Source organism: Ambystoma mexicanum, chromosome 3p (genome assembly GCF_040938575.1).
Source record: "Ambystoma mexicanum isolate Mex_15411 chromosome 3p, UKY_AmexF1_1, whole genome shotgun sequence".
In the NCBI taxonomy this organism is placed as follows: domain Eukaryota; kingdom Metazoa; phylum Chordata; class Amphibia; order Caudata; family Ambystomatidae; genus Ambystoma; species Ambystoma mexicanum.
In genome coordinates this window covers 1,257,924,433-1,257,947,989 of record NC_090925.1, presented here as the reverse complement: position 1 = coordinate 1,257,947,989, position 23,557 = coordinate 1,257,924,433, and the positions used below count along the sequence as shown (strand labels likewise).

Genomic DNA, 23,557 nt, shown 5'->3' with positions numbered 1-23,557 from the left:
TTTGAGGAGTCTCCCTATGGAATGGACCACTGACAATGCAATGTCACCCTGCTATAGGACACTTAATTTAGAGGAAAGTAGAGGGAAGCAATGCCGCACTACTCTGTAGTAAATGACACTGGGAAAGACATTGGCCATAGTGTAGGATGCTGCAAAGGCTACATTTAGGAGCCTCTTGAACACAGACGAAACAAGGAAAAAAGAAAAGGGGTCTCCAGTAAACTAGTTTCAAAAAGTAAACACACAAGTTAGAAAAGGGAAGGTACTCGAGAAAAGGCAGCAATTTCAGACTCTGCCCACTTGAAAGGTATTTAAGAAACGTATTTTTCTGAAACAGAAATATTATGAAAAGGTGGACAAGGCTTTAATGCTAAATATGCTTGGGGCACAAAGACTGGATCACAGGGTGAATGTTATTGGGGACAAAGAGGGTAAGAAACATATAGAGACATAGGTTGTACTGAGTTGTGTCCGTTGACTACCTGCTGGTCTCCGCCTCCACATAACCCCATTCACCAAGAAGCACAATGTCACTCGTGCCCAAGACCTATACATTGAGACCACAACAGTCTCTCACCTTAACAAGCTGAAAGTGACTTCAGGGGAAGAATCAGCCAAGGCGAACTGTCTGAGTGATACCGTCCTTGTATAGTTTTTCACTACCAGAATCTCACTTTGGGGCCATTACACGTTACCCTCTGTGGTCATTATTGCACCGGTGGAGAAAGAGAGGAATAAGACTAATTAGACCCACATCCAAGATGGCACCGGATTGCCCCTCCATTGAGAACTGTCAACTGAGGTGTAGTTTATTTCAAAATGGCCGACAGCAAAACAACCATTCATTCAGAAACTGTAAAAGTAGCATTCCCATATGGGGCTTGGTGCGTTGCTTCTTCCTTGATCCGACGCTACTGTAAGTTTTCCCCTAAACCTGCTATCCTCACTTTTCTCTTTGCCTTTTCTTTCTCCCTACCCATCTCGCTACCTGCTTTCCTCTCTTCACTCATTCCTTTCCTCAAGCTACATTTCCTTCGTGAGACATCAGTAACGTCATTCCATTTCCAGCACGCAACTCGTTCACCATAACTAGCCAAAGATCCTTCCTTGCACAACACGTTCCCCACATTCCGGAAAACTCCTACTTCTACTTCTCCCTTCAATCTCTTCCTGCCTTACCCTTTCCACTTGAAGCCTTAACAGTCTCACTGCCTGATCTCTCATCATACCCTGCCTTTGTCCTACTCGCTCCGGTGTTTCATCTCGTAGCTTTACTAGCTTATTGTGCTGTACTATCGATCTTCATTTCGCTCCGAATTCTCTCTGTGTACATCTGAGGAATATAATATTTCCCTCCTTTACTTCTCTCCCGGAAATATCCTGCGACATCAGTGTCCATTCTACAAGGAAAAGCACCCTCCCAGGAACTTTCCATTGGGTTTTATACCCCAGGAGGGTTTTTCAGACCCCCTACAGGACTCTGGTTCCACTTCACAGGAACCGTTGAGGAGGTGTGGAAGACTCCCCACTGTCATCCCGGATAGGGTTTTTCTACATTCAGGTAAGGTCCATATATTCTGTATAATCATTTGTTACGTGGGCATAACAGAAAGCAAAGCCCATACACATAATGGACCAGCAAATCCAGCAGTTGCTTGCTGGAATACAAAACCTAACAGTTGAGATACAAACACTCAAGGCAGATAATTCTGTATTAAAACAGATGGTCACGTGTCCTCAGGAACCCTTAGAAGTGCCTCCAAGCTCCCTCGCTTCTGGGACATATGACGGTAATCCCAGAAAACTAAAAGAGTTTTTAGACTCTTGTAATGTTCAGTTTTCATTTAAACCTGCATATTCTCCCTCTGATAGAGCCAAGTTTGGACATATGATTTCCAATTTAACTGGAAGTGCTTTGGACTGGGCCACACCGTTGGTAACAACAAACAACCCCATACTAGATTCCTATCCAGGATTTTCTAATAGTTTAAGAGCAATGTTTGGGAGGCAATAAATTATCATTTCAGCCCAAGGACATTTATTGGGCTTTAGTCAAGGATCCTTAGAAACATTGGTTAACATAACCCAATGTAAACAATTGGCACATGAAACTGCTTGGCCCGACAATGCTTTAATAGCTCTATTCCATCAGGGTCTCAATGAAGAATTAAAAAATGAGGTGTCCAGATTATCACGGCCAGGAAACCTAGCAGAAATGATAACTTTAATCATGCAATTAGACTACCGCCTGCAAGAGATACACGCAGAGAAAAGAAAAGGAAAGACCCTACGTAATACTGAAGGAGTCAAACTAATTCCAAAAACTACGAGACTATGCAAGTAGGAGAGGCTATGGGACCCTTATCTTCAGAAGAGAGAACAGGATGACGCAATCTAGGTCTTTGCATGTATTGTGCAGCTAGCAACCATTTAGCCAACTGTCCCATTGCCCCTCCCAGACGAGCATGAAATGCCCCCTCCCGGTCGTAAAAGGAACTGCGATCAAGGAGGGCGTTTTATGTTCCCTAAATCCCACATTGAAGGTTGTGGTCCGAGTTTCTCTCCAATTTCAGGATTCCATCCTAGAAAACATACCTGCCCTGATAGACTGTCAGGGCAGGTATGGCTTATTCTTGGATGAAGAATGGGCCCAACGACATAGAAATCCATGCAAAGGCTGACCCAATGTCACTCCCATGGAAGGGGTAGATGGTACCCCCGTCTCTTCAGGCCCCATCAAGAAAAAAACCCAAAGCCCTTAACCATGACTTTAGTCTCACACAAAGAAAGGATTTGTTTTAATCTTATGAAAGGTGCCCATTACCCTATCATCTTGGGTCTTCCATTGTTGCACCTTCACAATCCATTTATTTATTAACTGGACAGCTGGTTCCCTTTTTCTTGGATCTGAATATTGTATTCAGCATTGTCTTACCGAGGGTTCCGTTGGCATACATTCACCATCCTCTAGTGTTTCTAGAACTGCTCAACCCATTCCAGTCGATTGTGTCAGGACTCTCCCCAGTCAGTACTGCATGTTACATGAGGTATTCTCCGATCAGGAATTCAAAGAGCTTCCGCCTCATAGACTTGATGATTGTAACATCGAATTAGTACCTGAAAAGCCAATCCCCTTTGGCCGAATGTATATCTTATCCAAAACCGAAAAAGACGCTCTGAAAGAGTATCTAGATAGGAACCTACTGAATGGCTTAATCACAGAATCCCACTCCCACGCGGTTGCTTCATTATTTTTTATACCAAAGAAGAATAAAACCGAATTAAGACCATGTATTCACTACATGGGTCTCAATAAGATAACAATAACAGATAAATATCCCATGCCACTTATCCCAGCTATCCTAGAAGTGGTAAGAGGAGCTACCATTTTCACAAAGTTAGATTTAAGTAGAGATTAAAACGTCATCCGTATCTGCAAGGGCGATGACTGGAAAATGGCCTTTAGAACATCCTTTGGGCATTACGCATACTGTGTAATGCCCTTCGGCCTTTCTAATGCCCCAGTTTTTTTCCAGAGGTTCATGGACCATGTGTTCTCAGATCTGTTGCTCCACTCTGTAATCGTGTATATTGATGACATTTTGTTTTTTTTCTAAATCCCTCAAAGAATACATCATACACGTACAAGAAGCCTTCCGATGATAATAATCAAACCATCTTTTTGCCAAATTGGAAAAATAGGCTCGCTCTTTTTACCAGGCAACAATCTTTCCTTGCACAACACGTTCCCCACATCCCAGAAAACTTCTACTTCTCCCTTCAATCGCTTCCTGACTTACCCTTTCCACATGAAGCCTTAACAGTGACTTGCCTTCCTTTCCAAGTCTCACTGCCTGATCTCTCATCATACCCTGCCTTTTTTCTACTCGCTCTGGTGTTTCATCTCGTACCTTTACTAGCTTATTACGCTGTACTATCGATCTTCATTTCGCTCCAAATTCTCACTGTGTATATATGAGGAACATAACATTTCCCTCCTTTACTTCTCTCTGGGAAATATCCTGCGACATCAGAGTCCGTTCTACAAGGAAAAACACCTTCCAAGGAACAACTTCAGGAACTTTCCATTGGGTTTCATTCCCCAAGAGGGTTTCCCAGACCCCCCACCAGACTCTAGTTCCACTTCCCAAAAACTGCTGAGGGGGTGTGGAAGACTCCCCACTGTCACCCCGGACAGGGTTTTTCTACATTCAGGTAAAATCCATATATCCTGTATAATCATTTGTTACTTGGTCATAATAATGAGGCCGGAACATGTCTGGGGATGCTTGTGGTGTCGTGCAGAAGGTGTGTGACCTAGCAGTTCAGGCTGGACTGCCCCATTGTGGTGGGACGAGGCCCGATTTGCATATGGTCTTTCCTCTTTCTGTAATGGCTTGGCAGGTGAAGAATGATGGTCTGGTGGGTTGCTCAGAACAACTGCCAGAGGTTTAAGATTAATTCTAAACTTTCCAGCCATTTCCTCTTTTTTTTTGCTTTGTCACCCAAGTGGATCAGATATGCCTGTGCCTACTGGGTCTAGAGACCCAAGCAACTCCTCACTGATGACGCCCAATGAGGCCAAAACATGTCTGGGGATGCTAGCGGTCTCGTGCAGACGGGATGTGACCTAGCAGTCCGTGCTGGACTACCCCTTTAGGGGGTGGGAACAGGCCTGTTTACATATGGTCTTTCCCCTTTCTGTAATTTCTTGGCAGGTGAAGAACAATGGTCTGGAGGGTTGCCCAGAACAATTGTCAGAGATTTAAGATTAATTCTAAACCTTCCAACCATCACCTCTTTGTTTTCACCATGCAACAAAAATCATATGGCAACTAAACAAATGAAGAAATGGCAGACGTCATGTGATCTCATGCTGCAATGTGCATAAGTAATCGAGTGCAGTCCCTCCACATGCAAGGTGAACCGGATTGCCACCCAGTACCACTGAAAACGAAATGCTAGCGTTGCCTATTTAGTAAGATGTAAACAATACTTCTTTTTAGATAAATCCAAATATTTCTAGAAGTCCAATCTTTATAAGTTCGCTTTTAATTGAATTTTAAATCATGCAAACTGGCAAATGTTTTGCACTCTTAAACACTCTGTCCCAAGGCATACTCTTTTTTTTTTTTTTTTAATTTCTTTTATTGATTTTATACAAACAAAACAATGAAAACCAAACAAGCAGCATAATCATAATGGTTCAATTACACATCAAGTTATCGTAGTCACTGCTCCCATTATCCCTCCTTCCCTCCGTGAGCCTATTTGTCCATCTCTTTCAGTGTTTGGCACATGCGGCCGAGTTTCGTCCTCTTCGGAGTCTTTTGGGTTTGATATTACTCCAAACAATTCTGTTATTAGCGTTTTCCAGGCCAATAGGGTGCCCACCTCCCCCTCATCAGCCCAGCTACTCGCATCTTGCCATGCCACCGTTTCAGCCTCCGCCCATTTCTGTAAGTCCTTCCACCATACATCCACCTTAGGTTTGTGGCATTTCTTCCACCCCATGGCGATCCTACGTTTCGCAAGCACATACGCCAGATTTCTTAGTTTCTCAATATGTTTGAGTTTCCGTGGCCTAGGGAACCCGCCCAGTAAGCAGGCCCAAGCCGTGTCTATGACAAGAGTAACCCCTTTATCGGCCAGTTTCTGCGCCACATCACTCCAGTAACATCTAATAATCGGGCATGACCAAAACATATGTGTCATGTCAGCGTTTTCCAGGTTACATTTAGGACACACTTGTATGCCAGCGTTTCGAACTTAGATATCCTCAAGGGGGACATGCATGCCCTATGCGTTACATACAGCTGAATTTGTTTTAATCTGGCATTTCTAGATACTTTTTTGTGGTAACCCAGGGCACACTCCCATATCCCGTCCTCCATCGGGGCCCCCACTTCCATCTCTGAGTCCAGTCTCAGATGCATCAAATCTTTACCCACCTTAGCTATCACCATCTCGTACAGTCTCGAGATCTCATGACCCCCTTCAGACATATCATACATTGCTTCCAAAACTGCATCTGGTTCTTCTATCAAAACTGTTTCTGGCCAGGTGCTCTTAATCATTCGCACCAATCTAATGTATGTGACATATTGCCCCGTGTGTAGCCCCGCCTCTTTGTTGAGTTCTGTAAACTCCTTAATGGATCCCTCCTGCCAAACATCGCCTAGCGTTGCCAGCCCCACCGATTCCCAGTAGGTCCTAACAATCGCCCTTAGCTGATCATCCCCTCCTGTCAAAGCAACCAACGGTACCTGCGGGAGGCACGGGTATGGGACCTCCATTAGGCGACAAGCCCTACGCCAAATTTTCCGCCCAAGCTTCAACATCGCAGGGCGCCCCCTCATTTCAGTTTCGGACAGCCAGATAATTTCTTTCAAATAAAACGGGGCACAGTCCTGCCCAAGCACCCTGTGCTCAGGGGTCACTTCATCGGAAAGCCACTTAGCCACATATTGCAACTGTCCCGCCAAATAATAAACCTCAAAATGGGGCAGTCTAATACCTCCTTTTTCATGAAAGTTCTGCAGTTTCCAGAACGCCACCCTATTTCGGGTACCGTGCCACAAGAAATCCCTACACATGCTGTTCAATGTACTAAAAAACTTCTTGGGTATTATGTATGGGATATTACTAAAGTAATGCAAAAGCCTGGGCAGAACTACCATCTTGAGCATAGCCCCCCGCCCCATCATCGCCAAGGGCAATCTTGCCCAGAACTGCATGCTGTTTCTGATTTTCTCGACGGCTACTTCTGTATTGTGTCTGTGTTCATCTTGCGCCGTGTGATCTATATCTATGCCCAAATAGCGAAAAGAGCTCGTTGCCCACGGTACCTGTAGCACCGGTAGTCCTTCTGCAGGGATCCCCTTATAGCTACCTAATGGGAATATGACAGACTTTTGGGGGTTCACCGAGATGCCCGACAACTCTGCATACCTTTCCATCACTTCAAGTATGTATAAGAGATTTTCTTCTGGGTATTGCAAGTACAGCAACAGATCGTCCGCGTACAAGGATATCAAGTGTCGTTCCCCTCCCACCTCAATGCCAATCGTCTCATACTGTGCCCTAAGGCATATTGCCAAAGGCTCAAGGGCCAAGATGTAAAGCATCGGGGACCAGGGGCACCCTTGTCTGGTGCCTCTGCCAAGTTGCCATCTTTCGGATATCACCGCTCCAGTTCGGACCCTGGCAAGCGGCTCACTATACAACATCTTGGCCCACCTGATATAGCACGGCCCCATTCCATATCCTTCCAAAGCAGCCAATAGCCATGACCACTTGACCGAGTCGAAAGCTTTGACCGCATCTAGAGACACTATTGCCATCTCACCCTCGTTCTTAACACCCCATTCGACCACCCGATGAAGTCGCCTATGGTTGTGTGTAATGTTCCTGCTCGGGACATAACCCGTCTGATCAGGATGTGTGAGTCTGCCAATCACTTTCCGCAATCGATTTGCAAGGACAGCTGTGAGAATCTTGCTTTCTTGATTGAGCATCGACAGGGGCCTGTAGGAACCACATCTGTGCTCCGGTTTATTGGGCTTGGGCAGCGGTATTATAATCGCCTCTCTAAGTGACTCAGGCAACCGTCCTATCTCAAACGCTTCATTCAACATGTCCAGCATTAGGGGGAGGATTTCCTCCTTGAATACTTTATAAAATTCGCTGGGGAACCCATCTGCCCTTGGGGCCTTACAAGTGGGCAGCTACTTTACTACCTCTTCTAACGTGATTGGCTCATCTAACTCCTCCCTCTCTTCGTCGCTTATCTTGGGCATCCCTATGTCTTCTAACGTTTCGGTTATCGTGCGCTGGTCGCCTATCTCATCATCTCCATACAGCACTCTGTAATATTCCACAAATTCTTCGTTAACCCCCTCTTGCGTGGCCACCTCTTCTCCGTCCTCCCTAATAATAGTCCTAATCGGAGGCTTAGGGGTCTTGCTTTTGTATAGCCAGGCCAAAAGGCGGCCTGTCTTGTCTCCCCCTGTGTGCTGCCTCTCAACATATTTCTTATAATTAAGATTGCAGAGTCTTTCCCAGTGCCCTGCACATTGTTGCTGTAGTTGGAGTACCAGCTCCGTGTCTACATCTTCGCTCTTTAACGTTGTTTCTAGCTCAGTTTCCGCCCTCTGTAGGTCAGCCAAGACCCCACCCTGTAACCCTCTTGACTTAGCAATGGCCGCCCCCCGCATCACCACCTTAAAAGCTTCCCCTAGTGTGCCCGCAGAGTCAACACTTCCAGTATTTTCCACAAAAAAGTTAGTAATCTCCTCTCTTATATCTTCTCTAAAGATTGGATCTTTGAGCGCCTCCGCTCGGAGGCGCCATGTAGGGATTTTCGCCCTCGGGGGCCAATATTGCCATCCGAGGATCAGGGGCGAATGATCCGAGAGGACCCTGGCCTTGTATTCAGTTTGAGTAATCTCGGACATCACATCTGCTGTGACAAAGACGTAATCGAGCCTAGTGTGCAGTTGGTGCGGGGCTGAATAGTGTGAGTATTGCCTCTCAGTGGGATGTTTCATCCTCCACGCATCTGTAAAACCAAAATCAGTTAGCAACGTCCGCAACGCTCTCGCCGCTGGGCTAGGCTTACCCACCCTGCCATCTGACCTGTCCACCACCAGATCCAACACACAATTGAAGTCCCCGCCCCAGATCACCGCGCTCCCCATACACACACTAAGATTGGTACACAGGGCTCTGAAATATGCTGCTGTGTTTTGGTTGGGGGCATACGTGTTTACTATGCATACCTCCCTGCTCTCCACCAGCCCCCGCAGTATAGCCATCCTTCCATCCATTTCAACCACCTCTTGTGTCAATTTGAACGGGACATGCGGTGCCACCCAGATTAGCACCCCCCGGGCATATGCAGAGTATGGCGAGCCCACTACGGTCCCTTTCCACTTCCTCTTAACTAGGTCCAACTTCTCCCGCGTCAAGTACGTTTCTTGTAGTAATGCGATGTCTATTTTCTGCCTTTTCAGATACATCATGATCTTGTTTCTTTTCAGGTAGCTGTTAAGGCCCCTGACGTTCCACGTTATTATCCTGAGGTCCCCCATAGGTCGTTAATAAGCACCCACCTGATCCTCCATCGATTACGTCCCTTCATGCACCGCAAGTACCACAAACTGATTCTCCCAAATAGGCTCGAAACAAAACTTAAACTCCCCATAACCACACACACACTCAACTCTCCATCCCCCAACTTTCTGGCCACCCACCCCTCCCCCAACAATACCCTCCCCAACCGTTGCCCAGCTCCATTCCTGGATCTCAGGCACCCCCACATCTAGTCCTGCCGAGCACAAGCTTCTACTCAGGGCTCAGTAGGATAAAGCCGCCCTAATGGCCGCTGAAACTAATAGTCTATTGGGGTAGGTCGTCCGCGTTCTGTTGCTCCTTTCAAAAAACATTACACATTCAATTGCCAAACCGTTACCGATTACAGTTACACTCACTATATTCCAGTCCGAATCGAGCACCAGGCTCAGATTGTGTACAAAGTTCAGTTAGTCACAGCTTCTCCATACAATCAGGGTCCTTCTTCTTACTGAATCTTCATTTGGTATGATCCTGCCGATCCCGATCCGCTTCTTGTTCCGGGCAGCCCTGCAGGTCCAGCCATGCGACAACATCCTCAGGGGTATCGAAAAATAGCGCTTTGTTCTTATGTAGCACTTTCAATCGTGCCGGGTACAGAAGCATATATCTGATTCCTGCTGCCCTCAGCCTCCTTTTGACGGCTACGTAGCTGTACCTCTGCCTCTGTACCAGCATTGTGTAGTCCGGATATGCTGTGATGTTGGTGGATGCTCTCTCTATCGTGCCGCCCTTACGAAAGTATTCGAGGATCTTTTCTCTATCACTGTAATTCAGGATCCTCGCGATGATCGGTCTTGGCGGGGCCCCCGGCCGGGGTTTCCTCATCAGGGCGCGGTGCGCCCTCTCCACCGTAAATCCCTGCGAAAGATTACCAGCTCCGATCCCTTGCAGGATCATGTTTTCAACATAGTTTGTGGGATCTTGGCCTTCTTCTCCCTCCGGAAGGCCAACCACGCGAATGTTGTCTCTCCTCGCCCTTCCTTCCGCCTCTTCCACACGATTTTCCAAGTTAGGGACCTGTTGTTTTAAGACATGAATCTCCTTCGCATTGTTCGTGCTAACATCGGTATTAATCTTCACCCCACTTTCCAGACCGCTGGTCCTTTCTGCAAGTGCCCTAACATCTTGACGTAGCAGGGTGAGTTCTGTACCCACAGCATCGATCTTATTCTCCAGAGCTGTGCGTAGATCTGCCATTGCCAAGTCCCATTTAGCGCTTATCCCCGTTATAGCTTCTAGGATCTGGTGCTTATCCCCTTCGGGGGCATCCTCTGCAGGGGTCTCGATCGCGCTCTGTACTGATGTTGAGGGGGTCCGTTGCGTTCTCGTGAAAGTCTCCATCGTGGGTTGCTTGGTCTTGACTCTCAAACCTTTTGCCGACATGGCGCTTCCCGCTGCTCCTGTACGCCTCCGCTTTAGTGCTGCTGTCGCACCGTACTCGGTCCGACAATGGTCCGGCTTTCAGGTCACCTAACGCACATTCGAGATGGCACTTCGAATTGTCTTGCGGATGGGCTATGGCCTCACACTCCCCATGCAACTTCCGTAGGCCTCGTCACCCAAGCATCCAATGTCATCTCCTCTTGCGGTCAGATCGCCGAGGCTCCATTCGCGTATGTCAGGCCGGGCGCTTTCATGGATTTGACCACTCTGCCATATCACCCAATCGTGTTACTTCTCCAGGCAATTTACCGCAGCCGTGTCCCGCAGGTTCGGGGAATCAGTTTCGTTTCTCCTCGGAGGCTTTTCCTTTGTTAGCCGCCATCTTGGTGTCGAAGCAGCCACACAATCGCACCGACAAAACCATGTATATCTCACGATTCTCGGGGACTATGAGCTTCTCCAGCGAACTTCACTTAGCGTGCGGCTTCCGACACCTGATCCTCAAAGTTCTAGGTGCTCGTTGCAGTTTCAGCAGGTAAATTTGGCAAAAATAGAGTCGGATCATCAGGAGCTCCTCACGCAGCATGTCCTATTCCATGGCCAGTTAGCCACGCCCCCAAGGCATACTCAGTAACAAGTGTTCCAAAGTCAAAAATGTATGATAATTGAGAGCATGTAATTCACAAGTGCCATACAATGATCTATAAGGGTACCATCATAACTAAAATTGGAAACATTAAAATGAGGAAACTAACACGTTAAATGGGTACATTTCCCCAGTGCAGTAAAAAAAACATGTCTCCCCATTGTCTGTGGCGAAACGCTGCACCCATTCTGCAGAAGCCTGAGGAATGCGAACATACCTAGCATTTGACATCAGGTGGGGGGCCTGCTTACATTTAATCCTGCAGACTGGCAAGAATAGGGTCACATACTTTCATATACTTCGATTCTGTTTCGTGGAATCTGTATGTAAAATGCTCATATGAGGCAGTTGGAAGGCCATCTTAACCATCCATTCTTGAAAATGGGCACAGAGCATTGTGTGCAATCGTATCCTGTCGTTTTGCCGACAGGAATTCCTTCGAAGTAATTTACTTCGTAGGAATTGCGGCCAAAAAACGATTTGAATTATATAGGAGGTGGGGGTACGGGGTCAAAAGGGGTAGGGAGGGGCTTGCGAGAGGTGGACTAGTATAGGGAAAGTGGGGATTGGGGGAGAACACCAGAACCCCAACACCCCCAAATAAAAGAAATGTGCTGAGTGTCATGTGTGAACAGTGTATTGCCCTTTTAATATGATGTATCCCTCCCAAGTGTATTGCCCTTCTAAGATGGGCCATGACTGTGTCACAGCCCGACCTAATAAAAGGAGGAACTGCAGGCACTTGCAACAGAATGGCTGCAGACTCCAACAATGGAAGTCCTGTTGTCTCCGTCTCTCACTTCGGGCCTGCAGACCTACACTGTGTAGGCATCCAAGGTGCCCCTGGCACCCAGGCCATGCCCCCATGGCCTCACAGTGTCCTACCCTGCAACATCTATAAGTCTGGATGACCCCAGAAATCCTGACATGGTGCTGGGCCCCCCAACACCTGTGAGGACGGCCGTGTGACCGCCGACGGCCCCACAATACTGAGTTTTTTTCAGCAGAATTCCTGCAAAGTAAATTACCTCGGAGGAATTCCTGTCAGTAAAACGACATGGAACCGTGTGCAATACCTCAAGGTGCAGCTGTTGGCAGCAGTACATGCTGTGATTATCCATGTGTACAATTTTTGCATCAGCTTTATCATAGTGGATAAATAATGTCAAATAATCTCACTGGTGTCTTTTCTAAGCACACCTACTATGAGGTTATGGTTTTCAAGGTTTGCATCCAGAAAAGCCAGTTTGGAGAAACACCAGATAATATATATAACATCAGCCTCACATCATATCATCAACAATCCCTGTTGTTCTTCAGGCTTGCTTGGGGAGCATCTGCTGAGCCCAATGCCACCCATGGAATATCTTAAACTGTACAAATCTTGTCCCTCGCGTGCCCTATCCCTTCTGTGTGGTTACTCAGGATTCTATCCCATTGGGATTCAGTTATGATCCATATCCCTTCCACATCTATTTTCCACTCTGATTACATTGAACAAGGCCAAATCACATGTTCTATTGGTTGGTGCCAAATTAGGAGAGCACACAACCACATTTTAGCTCACTGTCCCTTAGCAGAGTAGACGTATTTATGTGCATATCAGTCTGGCCCTCTCCCCAAGGGCACTCCAACATGAAATTAATATTTTTTTTATTGTTTCGTATCTTTTCTTTTGGTTATTCAGTGCGGACCTAGCTTCGAGAAGCTGTGGAGTGCTGTGCATCATTCGTCAATAGGATGGAATGTTAGGGGACAACGTTACAACAGGGCTGTGTTGCATTAAGTGTAAGCAACAGGAGCAGTAATTAGGGATGGGGCGTGTTTGGGCATGTTACAGTGCATGGAGAAGGCGCTGCTTGCAGAGGAGGGCCTTGAGATCCTTTCTGAATTAAATGACGGTTGGTGTGAGTCTAACGTTGAGTATGAGCAGGAAGGACTGGCAACATTTGGTCTCATGGGCAAGTGTTCTTTTCTGGCCCATAGTGCAGTGGCCCAAGCCCACAGTGCAGTGTCCTCAACTTCCAGAAAATGTTATCTCAATACCAACCCGCCCCCCCCCCCCACACACATTCTCAGATTTATATAGTAGACATTATTGGCATTAATTTCCTTTTATGCAACATATTTTTCAGTTATGTTTGTGGTTTCTTAGGGACCCGGACCCCTGTAAATTCTTCCACTTTCCAAACATAGTAACATTATTTCACCAGGATAATACAACTGGTGAAATGGAAAGCTGGGATTTGAGCCCATTTTTCAATGTAATTTGACAGCATGCTACATCACCTCCTGTCCCATCTCATCTTTAGTTGTAGAATGTAAAGAGGTGGCGTAGCTAGAGAATTCATTGGTAGAGCAGAGCCATTATTGAACCAGGGGGTCTGGGTTTGCTCTCAGAGTCAAACATGAGCTGGCTTGGCAAAAGACCCATACCTGGCTTCCTGCCTCCACATCCCACAACACAAAAACCATACCTGCACACTGTGTACCTGCCCCCCACAACATAAGACCCTCACTTGTCATTGTCGTGCCTCCTCACCAGTATGCTTAACATAAATCGTTAAAATTATGCATAGAGTAACACTGTAGAGTATAAACCAATATGAGTGAGGATTTCTCTACAGGTAGTTAAGGAAAATAAGGCACAGTGATGAAAAGTGATTTTCCCAGGTCCCATAGTGTATGAAGTGTGGAAGGGATTTAAGCCCTGTCGTCCTAATTCCACAGTTGTAAGTTCAGAAAGCAGGAGGTACTTCATCTTCTCCTATTCCATCTTCAATACTAGAAATGTCAAAAAATGCTTTCTGCAAAGTGGTTATTCAAGGGCTAAACTAGTACACTGTTCAATAAATCTGGTTTTCAAAGTACCAATGTATCTACACGGGGGAAGCCTATTAATCATCTACATCGTGAGTCAAATACTTCTGAAAACAAACAAAGATTATAAATATAATGAACATTTACTATAATTATAATCTTAGTCTGTACAATTGTGTGTACTTACAAAGCACCAAGTCACATGATCAAACAACCTGAAAAAATATAAGAACAGTAGTAATTGAAACATATTTTCATAAAGCAAGTATGCAGCACTTAGTCAGAAAAAGAAAGGGGGTCAAGCCAGCCCCACAATTGGGTGTAGTGCCATGCAGGTCAGATGTAGATCTCAGCAATCGTCAACCTGCTGACCTACCATTCCAGATGTGTACCTCTGTCTCATTTACCCTATTTTCCTTACCCATCATTCCCCAGCATCCTTCCCTTGCACCACATTCTGAATGCCCCCTTTTACTTACAATTTACTTTCAGACCACCTTTCCCCTTTTGCCCCATCCTTTAACTATTAATGCAATCCCATTCCCTTACCTTGCATCTCCTACCCTTGTCTACATTGCTCAGTCACCAATTCCTTGTCACACACGTCCTTTAATTGCCCATCACACCAAGCCCATTCCTTGCCCCTCACCACTGTCTGTTTCCCTGGCTAACAGTTGTCAGATTAACTACATGCTCTTTGCATCCAATGTAGGCAGTTAGAGCGTAAATGGCATCTTGGGTACAATTCTGCTATAAAAAAAAACCTTCAGCAAGCTTCTGCTACTACCATTGTGCTGCCAAATGGGCCTATTTTTCATTTCGCATTGAAACATCGATTATCCACTCTAAGGAGTTGTTTAAGACTGTGCGTTCGCCATCCTCATTTCCTCTTGGTCCCATCCCTCCTTCTCAGGGTTTATGTGATTCTTGGTCTGCTTTTTTTGTTGATAAGATTGACAAAATTCACTCTGGTATCCCTTCCTCCGGACTTAGGTCATCTTTTCCATCTACTACAGTGGTAGCCTCGAGATCAACAGCTCTGTGGTCCACATTCCCTATCTTTTCTACGGAGGATAACCTACAGTCTCCTAGCTGAAATCGGCATCCCGGATGGACCCCATTCCATTGGGTATTCGAAAGGATATTCTGCCACAAATTGTGATTTTGCTTATGGAAGCAGTGAATGCCTCTTTTGAAACTGGCCAGATTCCGGCCACCCTTTAACACGCTACTGTGGTACCTTTGTCGAAAAAGCCATCTTTCGACCCTCTTATCCCCACCAACTTTCATCCCATCTTTCTCCTCGCTTGTTTAATGAAGCTCCTTGGATTATTGGCTTGCCCACTGCTCAATCTTTCCTTGAAAAATCTCCCTTTTTTCACCCCTCTCTGTCTGGTTTTAAACTAGGGCGAGGAGCCAAGATTGTGCTGGTCTCCGTTGTGGAGGATCTGCCCCAGATTCATGATCAGGGTAGCACAGGGCTCTGCTGTTGCTCAATCTCTCTGCAGCCTTTGACACAGTTGACGGTTGCCAGTCAATTCGTCGAAAAAAATTGGTCGACCAGACAAATGGTCGAATCAAATTGGTCGAAAACCATTTCCTCGATTTTTTTTTTTTTTCTATTTTAACCCTTTTTTTTTTTTTTTGGGGGGGGTCCCCCCCCAACCCCCTTTTTTTCTCTAAAAACCCATTTTTTAACAAAACGAAAACCCAAAAAATAAATATATAAATAAAAAAAAAATTTCGACGAAATGGTTTTCGACCAAATTGCGTCGACCAAATTGCAGTCGACCAGTTTTTTTTCGACGAGTTGACTGGACACCACAGTTGACCATTGCATCCTGATAGGTCAGCTGACAGAGGCTGGCCTCTCAGATCCTGCTCTTTCCTGGTTTTCCTCTTTTCTTTTAGACCAATGTCAAACTCTTTCTCTTCCACATTTTCGCTCCAAGCACATGGCCCTCACATGCGTTGTCCCTTAAGGGTCCGCCATTTCAACCACACTGTTCAACATGTACATTCAACCTCTCACTAAACTCGGACTAACCTGGTTCTAACTCTGACTAACCTTGACCTATCTTCTTCTGAGTCTGCAGTCAGGTTCAGGGGTTGTCTGGAAACTGTGGGGTAATGGATGGGTAGTCATTGGCTTAAGTTGAACGGCGATACAACCGGTGGTCGTGGGCCACCTTTTGTGTCTTCCTTCTGGACCCCAGCATTCTGGCCTCCTACTCTAGGTCAATTTCCTTCCCTATTCCCTGTAGTTAAGGATTTGGGTGTGAAAATATCTGCTTCACTGTCCTGGAGCAGTGTGTCAGCTGGGTTATTTCCATCTAAAAAAGGCTCTGCAGGGTCCTACCGCTTATTCCAGTGCAGCTTTGTGCTCCTATGGTCTCAGCTTTAGTTACCTCTTCAATTGACTATTGAAATTGCTTGTTTCTGGCTCAGCCTGCTTATCTTCTTTGACGTATTTTTTTTTAATTTTGCATTTTTAAAGCGCTCACCCAGCCCGGGAGCATCGAGGCGCTGTTACAGGAATTTATCTCTTAGTTGCGTATTTATAACACACTTAATACCCAGAGGTTTCTAAGCGCGGACCCGGGGATCGAACCTGTGCTGCTTCGTGTCGTCTTGTTTCCAAGGCGAGCATGTTGCCGCTGAGCTATCCTCCTGGGAAACTTCAAGGCCTGCAACTCTTTCCACACCACGCTGTGCCCATATCTCACCTGTGGTACGGAAGCTTCACTGGCTTCCGGTACTCCAGCACATTAAATTAAAGGCATTATGCTTAGTACATCGTGCCTTTTATGTACATGGTGCGAGTACCTTCAATGAAATTCCACTCATATGTTCCTGGGTGAGTTTTGCGCTCTGTGAATGCTCTCCTTATCCCTATCCGAGGTTCAAAGCAAGTCGCATTGGCGGACTCTCCTTTTCTGTCACAGCGGCTTCCTTATGGAACTCTCTTCTTCGTGCGCTGAGGGTAATACCCAACCATCTTCCTTTCCATGAGGCATTGAAAACTTATCTATTTTAGTCTGTCGTCCCTCTTCTTTCCTGAGTAGCGCCAAGATGCCTCTTTGGTGTGTGTTGCACTTTATAAGATATGGTAACATAATAGGTAGACAGTAGACCACCTGGATTTGCCAGTATGCCTCTGCCAGGCACGACAAGTAGTGGTGTGCAGGGTCTTTTTTGTTATTGTGACTATGGCGTCTGCACTTTGATAATGCAGAGTGAAAGACAGCGAGGAGACGTGGCTTTTTTGTGATCCCAAGTTGCACTTTCTTGGAAAGTCAGCTGCATATTTCAACTCATGGAAGCCAAGAGAACTGCAAGGGGAAATCACCTTGGGCATGGTGATGGAGAGGGAGCAAGAGCGGCCTATTATATCTATGTGTATTTTTAAATAAGGTGGACTGTGCGTGTTTGTGTTTCAGTTTCTATGACTGGGTCAATGTGTTTGGGTGTATTTGTGACAGTGTAAATTATAGGTGGACGGATACATCTGTGTTCATGTGAATGTGTACCTATATGTCTGAATCTGGTGTTGATTTGCATGTGTGTCTTTTGTTGGTCACAAGAGAAGAGTGTTCTGGAAAAGACAATGAAAAACGATCACAGACTTAGAGGTTCATTCAGTTGGGTTGTAACAGTAAAACCGTCAGTACTTTGCAAATACTGTTGATTTTACTCAATTCAGGGTTTTATCAAATACTATTGGTGGTACTCCATGGGAATACTGGTGGTGGTATTTTAGGCAGACTTTTTGCAGAAAATCTACCTATCTATACAAACTGGTCCCACATTTTTTTAATCTTCCTTTTTTTTACTGTATGATATGATAAGCATTTATAACACGCCTGTACACAAGTGTTTCTAGGCGCGACAAGACAAAGAAGGGAAGACAGAAGGAGGACAAAACAATGATCTTACTAGGCCTTGTGTCACTCAGATGGTGTAAGTGCGTGGGGGGAAGTGCCGGGGGGGAGTGCAAAGGAACTTATAAGTGCTGCCACGGAGGTGGCTCATGAGTGCAGAGAGTCAGGGGACTGTAGGGTTGCAGATGCAGTCCCTAAGTGGTCGGGAGGTCCGGAGACAGTGCAAGGGTAAATGGTCGTGCAGGAGCCTGGTCCCGTAGGTTCAGTGGATGGCCAGGTAACCAGTATGTGCAGTAGACAGGGACATCAGCAAGGGAGAGAGAAAGCGGAAGCAAAGAGGAAGGTCTTGAGTTGCTTCCAGAACCTTAGGTGGTCCTGTACAGGTTTGAAAGAAGCAAGGAGGCTGTTCCAGAGGGAGGCCCCAGCCGAGGACAGAGATCTCCCCCCCACTCTCTGCCTGGAGAAGCGTCTGACCCTCAGAGAGTTGGAGGCAGATGAGCGGATGGCTTGCAAAGCAAAATGCTTAGGAAGAGAAAGTTGAATGTAGTGTGGTCCCTGGCACCACAACGCCTTGTGGATGATGCAGAGGGACTTGAACTTGATCCTTGCAGCCACAGGGAGCCAGTGGAGAGATTTCATTTCTGGAGAGATCCGATCCCTGGGCTTGAGGCCAAGAACAAGTCTTGCAGACCTGTTCTGGATACGTTGTAGAGGGTGAAGAGAAGCGGCAGGCAGATTTAGAAATAGGCTGTTGCAGTATTCCAGCCAATAGAGGACCAGATCTCTGGAGACAGAGAGCTTCTGGGGAAAAGTGGGAAAAGGAAGAATACCTCTGAGGAGGTGCAGCTGATAGTGGGACTTCTTAGAGATGTCAGAGATGTGAGGCGAGAAGAAGAGGGTGCAGTCAAAGAGGACACCAAGGTTCTTAGCCACACAGGTAGGTGCAGGTAGATGGCCCTGGGTGGGCGGCCAGAGTGAGAGACAGAAGGCGGGACCATGTGTCCCAACAAGGAGGATCTAAGTCTTACTGGCATTAAGGCAGAAATCGTTGGAGGCAAACCGTTCCTAAAATGCGGACAGACAGTCAGGTATGAGAGAAGGAGCAGAAGAGTCTGAGGGGAGCCTCAAGGAGAGCTGGGTGTCATCTGCATAACACGGAAAGTTAGAACAGAGGTAGAGATGGGGTGGGCCAGAGGTGCCAGGTAGTGGTTAAAGAGCCAGGGATAAAGGTTAGACCCCTGGGGACACCACATGTAGAGAGAGGGATAGAAGAGAAAAAAGACCCAAGCTGGACCTTGGTGGGTCGATCTGAGAGAAAGGAGTTCAACCAGGCTAGGGCCTGACTAGAGATACCCAGGTTGTCACAGAGACAATTGAGCAGGATGGCGTGTTTGACCGTGTCGAAACCAGAGGATAGATCAAGGAGAATGAGGACAGAAGGAAGGTTAGAGTCTAGATGAGTGTTCAGGAGAGCAGTTTCTGTGCGTTTGGCTGCTCTGAAGCCAGGCTGGTGGTCATGCTAGGATTCCTGGAGAAGGCAGGCATATTACAAAGTTCTCATGCTGGGATTCCTGGAGCTGGGCACAAAGGTCTCATGCTATGATTCCTGAAGCAGGCAGGCATGGGTTAAAGGACTCGTGCTAGGATTCCAGGAGCAGGCAGGCACGGTTCAAAGGGCTCATGCTATGATTCCCGGAGCATGCCCACACAGTCCAAACGTCTTGAGCTAGGAGGCTAGATGCAGCAGCACACAGTCCAAAGGCCTCATGCTATGATTCCTGAAGCAGGCAGATACGGTTCAAAGGTCTCATGCAAGGATTCCTGCAGCAGGCAGGCACAGTCCAAAGGTCTCATAATAGGATTCCTGGAGCAGGCAGGCACGGTCCAAAGGACTCATGTTAGGATTCCAGGAGCAGGCAGTCATGGTCCAAAGGTCTCATGCTGGGATTCCTGGAGTGGGGTAAAAACAGTCTAAAGGTCTCATGCTAGGATTCCTGAAGCAGGCAGGTACAGTTCAATTGATTCATTCTAGGATTCCTGAAGCAGGCAGGTACGGTTCAAATGACTCATGCTAGGAATCCTAGAGCAGGCAGGCAGGTTCCAAAGGACTCATGCTAGGATTCCAGGAGCAGGCAGGCACGGGCCAAAGGCCTCATGCTGGGATTCCTGGAGCTGGACAAAAACCGCCCAAAGGTCTCATAATAGGGTTCCTGGAGCAGGCAGGCACGGTTCAAATGACTCATCCTAGAATTCCTGGAGCAGGCAGGCATGGTCCAAAGGTCTCATGCTGGGATTCCTGGAGAAGGGCAAAAACAGTCCAAAGGTCTCATGCTAGGATTCCTGAAGCAGGCAGGTACAGTTCAATTGACTTACGCTAGGATCCCTAGCAGGGCACAAATAGTCAAAATATCACATGTTGGCATCCCGCTATCTCACGGTGTCCTGAAGTAGACAAAAATTCAAAGAGCCTAGTGAAACAACCCCCACACCCATGTCTGCAGTGTACATATATTGCCCTTTGTAACTCAAAAGTGGGGAATGTGTGTATGGTTGTTTTTCCTTCTATTTGCTTCTGATAGTGAAGATATGCATTCCTGCAAACAGCATTAATAGTGAATATGCTTTACTGCTGTGACAGAATTCTCTGAATTTTGCTATTGTTTTTAAGTTAGGTATTATATCCCTCGGCCCACTGACTGAAAACATATTTTAAAATCCCTGTTAAAGAGCACTCCCATTTGCAAACAGAAACCCCCAGACTTGCCCAACAAACGATAGGCCATTGGGCCTCTTCCAGAAGGAGCCATCTTGGCAACTATGGATGTTGAGTCACTATACCGGCGTCCTTCATCAGCATACAGTCTACAAGGGAACTCCATCACCCAATTACCCATCTTAAACTCACAAAGTTCCCCAAAGGCAGCTCATAGTTTAGACACCACAGTGAGCACAAAGAACAGAATACACGGCAAAGCCCACCATGGAGTGGAAGCTTCCACCTGAAACATACAAAGCATGCTACCATCTCTAGTCAAGTGATGTTCTACAACCGGATTTGCTCTGAAAAAGCCAACTGGTGCCAACAAAGAAAAATCATAAATCGCGGCTACAATCACAGAACCGTGGATAGGAGGATCCATAAAGCAACGGTTATTCCATGCAATTAATTGCTGGAAGACAAACAGAAGGAGTGCAGTAGCCATGTCCGTCTGGTTATTACCCATCATACCCAGCTGGGTGCCCTGCGCAACAATGACAGGGCGCTTCAACCCAGGCTCCAGAAAGATGAAAGGTTCAGAGAAGTCTTAACAGAAACCTTCCTTGCAAGCTTTCAGCCAACCTAACAATTTGAAACACATGATTGTCAAAAGCAGTCCCGCCAAACGAAAAAGCAGTGAATACAGCCCTGTCAAAATAGAAGCAAGACCTGTACACATACCCTAGCACCTGACACAATGAACATGCCTGAAAGCAGCCACGCCTCCAAATGACGGGGTGCTTTCACCTGCATGTACACCAATGTGGTGGATCTGACTGCATGAACAAAATGCCCAGCCTGGAATGTCTATGCTCGTAAATCTGGCCAGACACCCAGACAACGAATGACTGGGCACCATAACAGCATCAGCCACAGGAATACAGTCCTCTCTGTTGGGGAACATTTCTCTGGACCAGGACATGACATCAAGAATATGACTCCCCCCCAGCTTGACACACTTCACAGTACAAACTAAAAAAGAGGCCTCTCCCCTTTTGCTTTTTTAACCAAAAACAAAACGAGAACACCCGGCCTCAGTGATTCTTTTTGAATTTCTATATGTGATAGTGGACCTCATTCCGAGTAGGGCGGTAAGGGATACCGGGCACCGGTAAGGAGACAGGTGCCGGTAATTCCTTACTGCCCTACTACGAGGTCCCTTAGCGGGTCCCTTCCTTAACGCCTGGTCTGACCAGGTGTTAAGGACGGGACCGGTTTAGGGACCTGGGCGCAAATAACGGGCTTGGCATATGCCGGCCCGTTATTTCCGCCTTCCCCATTCCCATTTGAGCCCTATAGGGGCCCAAATGGGAATGGGGAATGGTTTGGTAAATGGGGACTTAGCGGTCCATCCAAGGTCGGAATGGACCGGTAAGTCCCCATTGAACCAAACCGGAGTCGGTGCCGGTATGGGAGGCAGTCATGGCGCATGCATATAACACTATCTACGGTGCTATGAATCTGCAAAGATGTAGTGACAATCGAAACATTGATACAGTAACATTAGTATTACACTAACATAATTCATACATGGTGAATGAATGAATGAATGAATGGCGTCACCCAACCTAGAGCTCCATTTTGGATCTGCTTACATACAGATGAACTTTGCTATGATGAGTTGCAAATCCTGCTGCGGTGAGCAGCGATCCACTTCAAAAGTCGCCCCTTACCATTGCTCTTACGGTTTGGGTCTGTTAGTATTTTCTGAAGTTCTTCTTCTGTTCTCAGGATCTCCTTTAAATTCAGTGTCTGGGTAAAGAAGGAAATTCCAGCCTCCAGAGAGTTAATGAACCTAGAACAACAAATATGGCAGCCAGTCAGCCAGACAGTGGGCCCATGAATAGGGAACAATAGGACTGCAAGTCAGGAAACAGAGGGGCTCTGCATTGGGAAACAGGAGGACTGTGGGGTGGAAACAGCATTGCGGCAATAAATACAGGAGCAGTTGCCTTGAAGGCTGGAAAGCAGCCGGGTTCTTAGTTCATGAAACAGCAGGGCTGTGAGTTGGGTAACAGTGGAAAGAGCAAGGGTGCAATATAAGCATACACATGTCAGCACCTTAGGACTTGAATAGTTACATTATTACTCCATTGCTTCAGAGCTAGGTTCCCACTGTAGAAAAGCCATCCCACCAGCCCAGACATACACACTAGTCTAATATAACTTATTTCTGCTTTGCACCATGGGTAGGGAATAGCTGACGAGTCAAAGACATTGGCGGTCATTAAGTGTTAGCTGGTAAATGGGCAGTAAACCTTTTGATTTATTGGCAATCTTATTCACCATTAACACCACTTGGTCCTGTGGGCTTAACATGAGATTACAGGTGGTTGTATGGCAGTGTAGATCCCCATTTGTGGAGTTCATAGGACTCTATGGAGATTCTTGGCCGAATTACTACTTGTCACTGCGCTTAGTAAATCTGCGGATTCTTTAACTTAAAGTGGATAATTTACTTCCAGCATCATGCTGGAGGGAAATCGTCCACTCCAAGGTCAAACTAGGAATTTGTCCTTGCGGTGAAAGCTGCAGTAATTACACTACTGCCAACAAACAAGGCAATAACATAATTCCCACCACTTTTTCAGCACACTGCTAAAATCGCAATGCGGCCCATAGTCATTTGTCAGACCAGCCAAGGCCAGAGACGTTTCTATGGGAGGGCAACAGGGGCACTTGCCCAGGGCCCCCACCTTGGGGGGAGGGAGGTGGCACAAGGCTACCTGATCTAAAGAAGTAAGATTCCATTGTTCACCAGACTTAAATAACGAGGTTCTAAACCCACTACCTGTGTGTTTTGACAAGTACATTCTGCCTTCATTAATTCATCATGTAATATCTACTGTGTTCACTGTGGTATACATAGTCAGTGTGTTCCTAACAGCAAAGCTCTGTAGCATTCTTTCCTTCCTGTGGGAATGATGTTGGTTA

The 23,557-nt window shown here is 46.4% G+C and overlaps 1 protein-coding gene across 1 annotated transcript in view; it reads right to left on the bottom strand.

Annotated features, from left to right (window-relative positions):
- The window catches only part of LOC138580055 (guanylyl cyclase C-like), a 493,661-nt gene that overhangs the window by 445,985 nt on the left and 24,119 nt on the right, over positions 1 to 23,557 (bottom strand). The window contains exon 3 of the mRNA XM_069650291.1: positions 22,297 to 22,418. Within this exon, the coding sequence (XP_069506392.1) occupies positions 22,297 to 22,418 (122 nt within the window). The remainder of the gene's footprint in view (positions 1 to 22,296; positions 22,419 to 23,557) is intronic.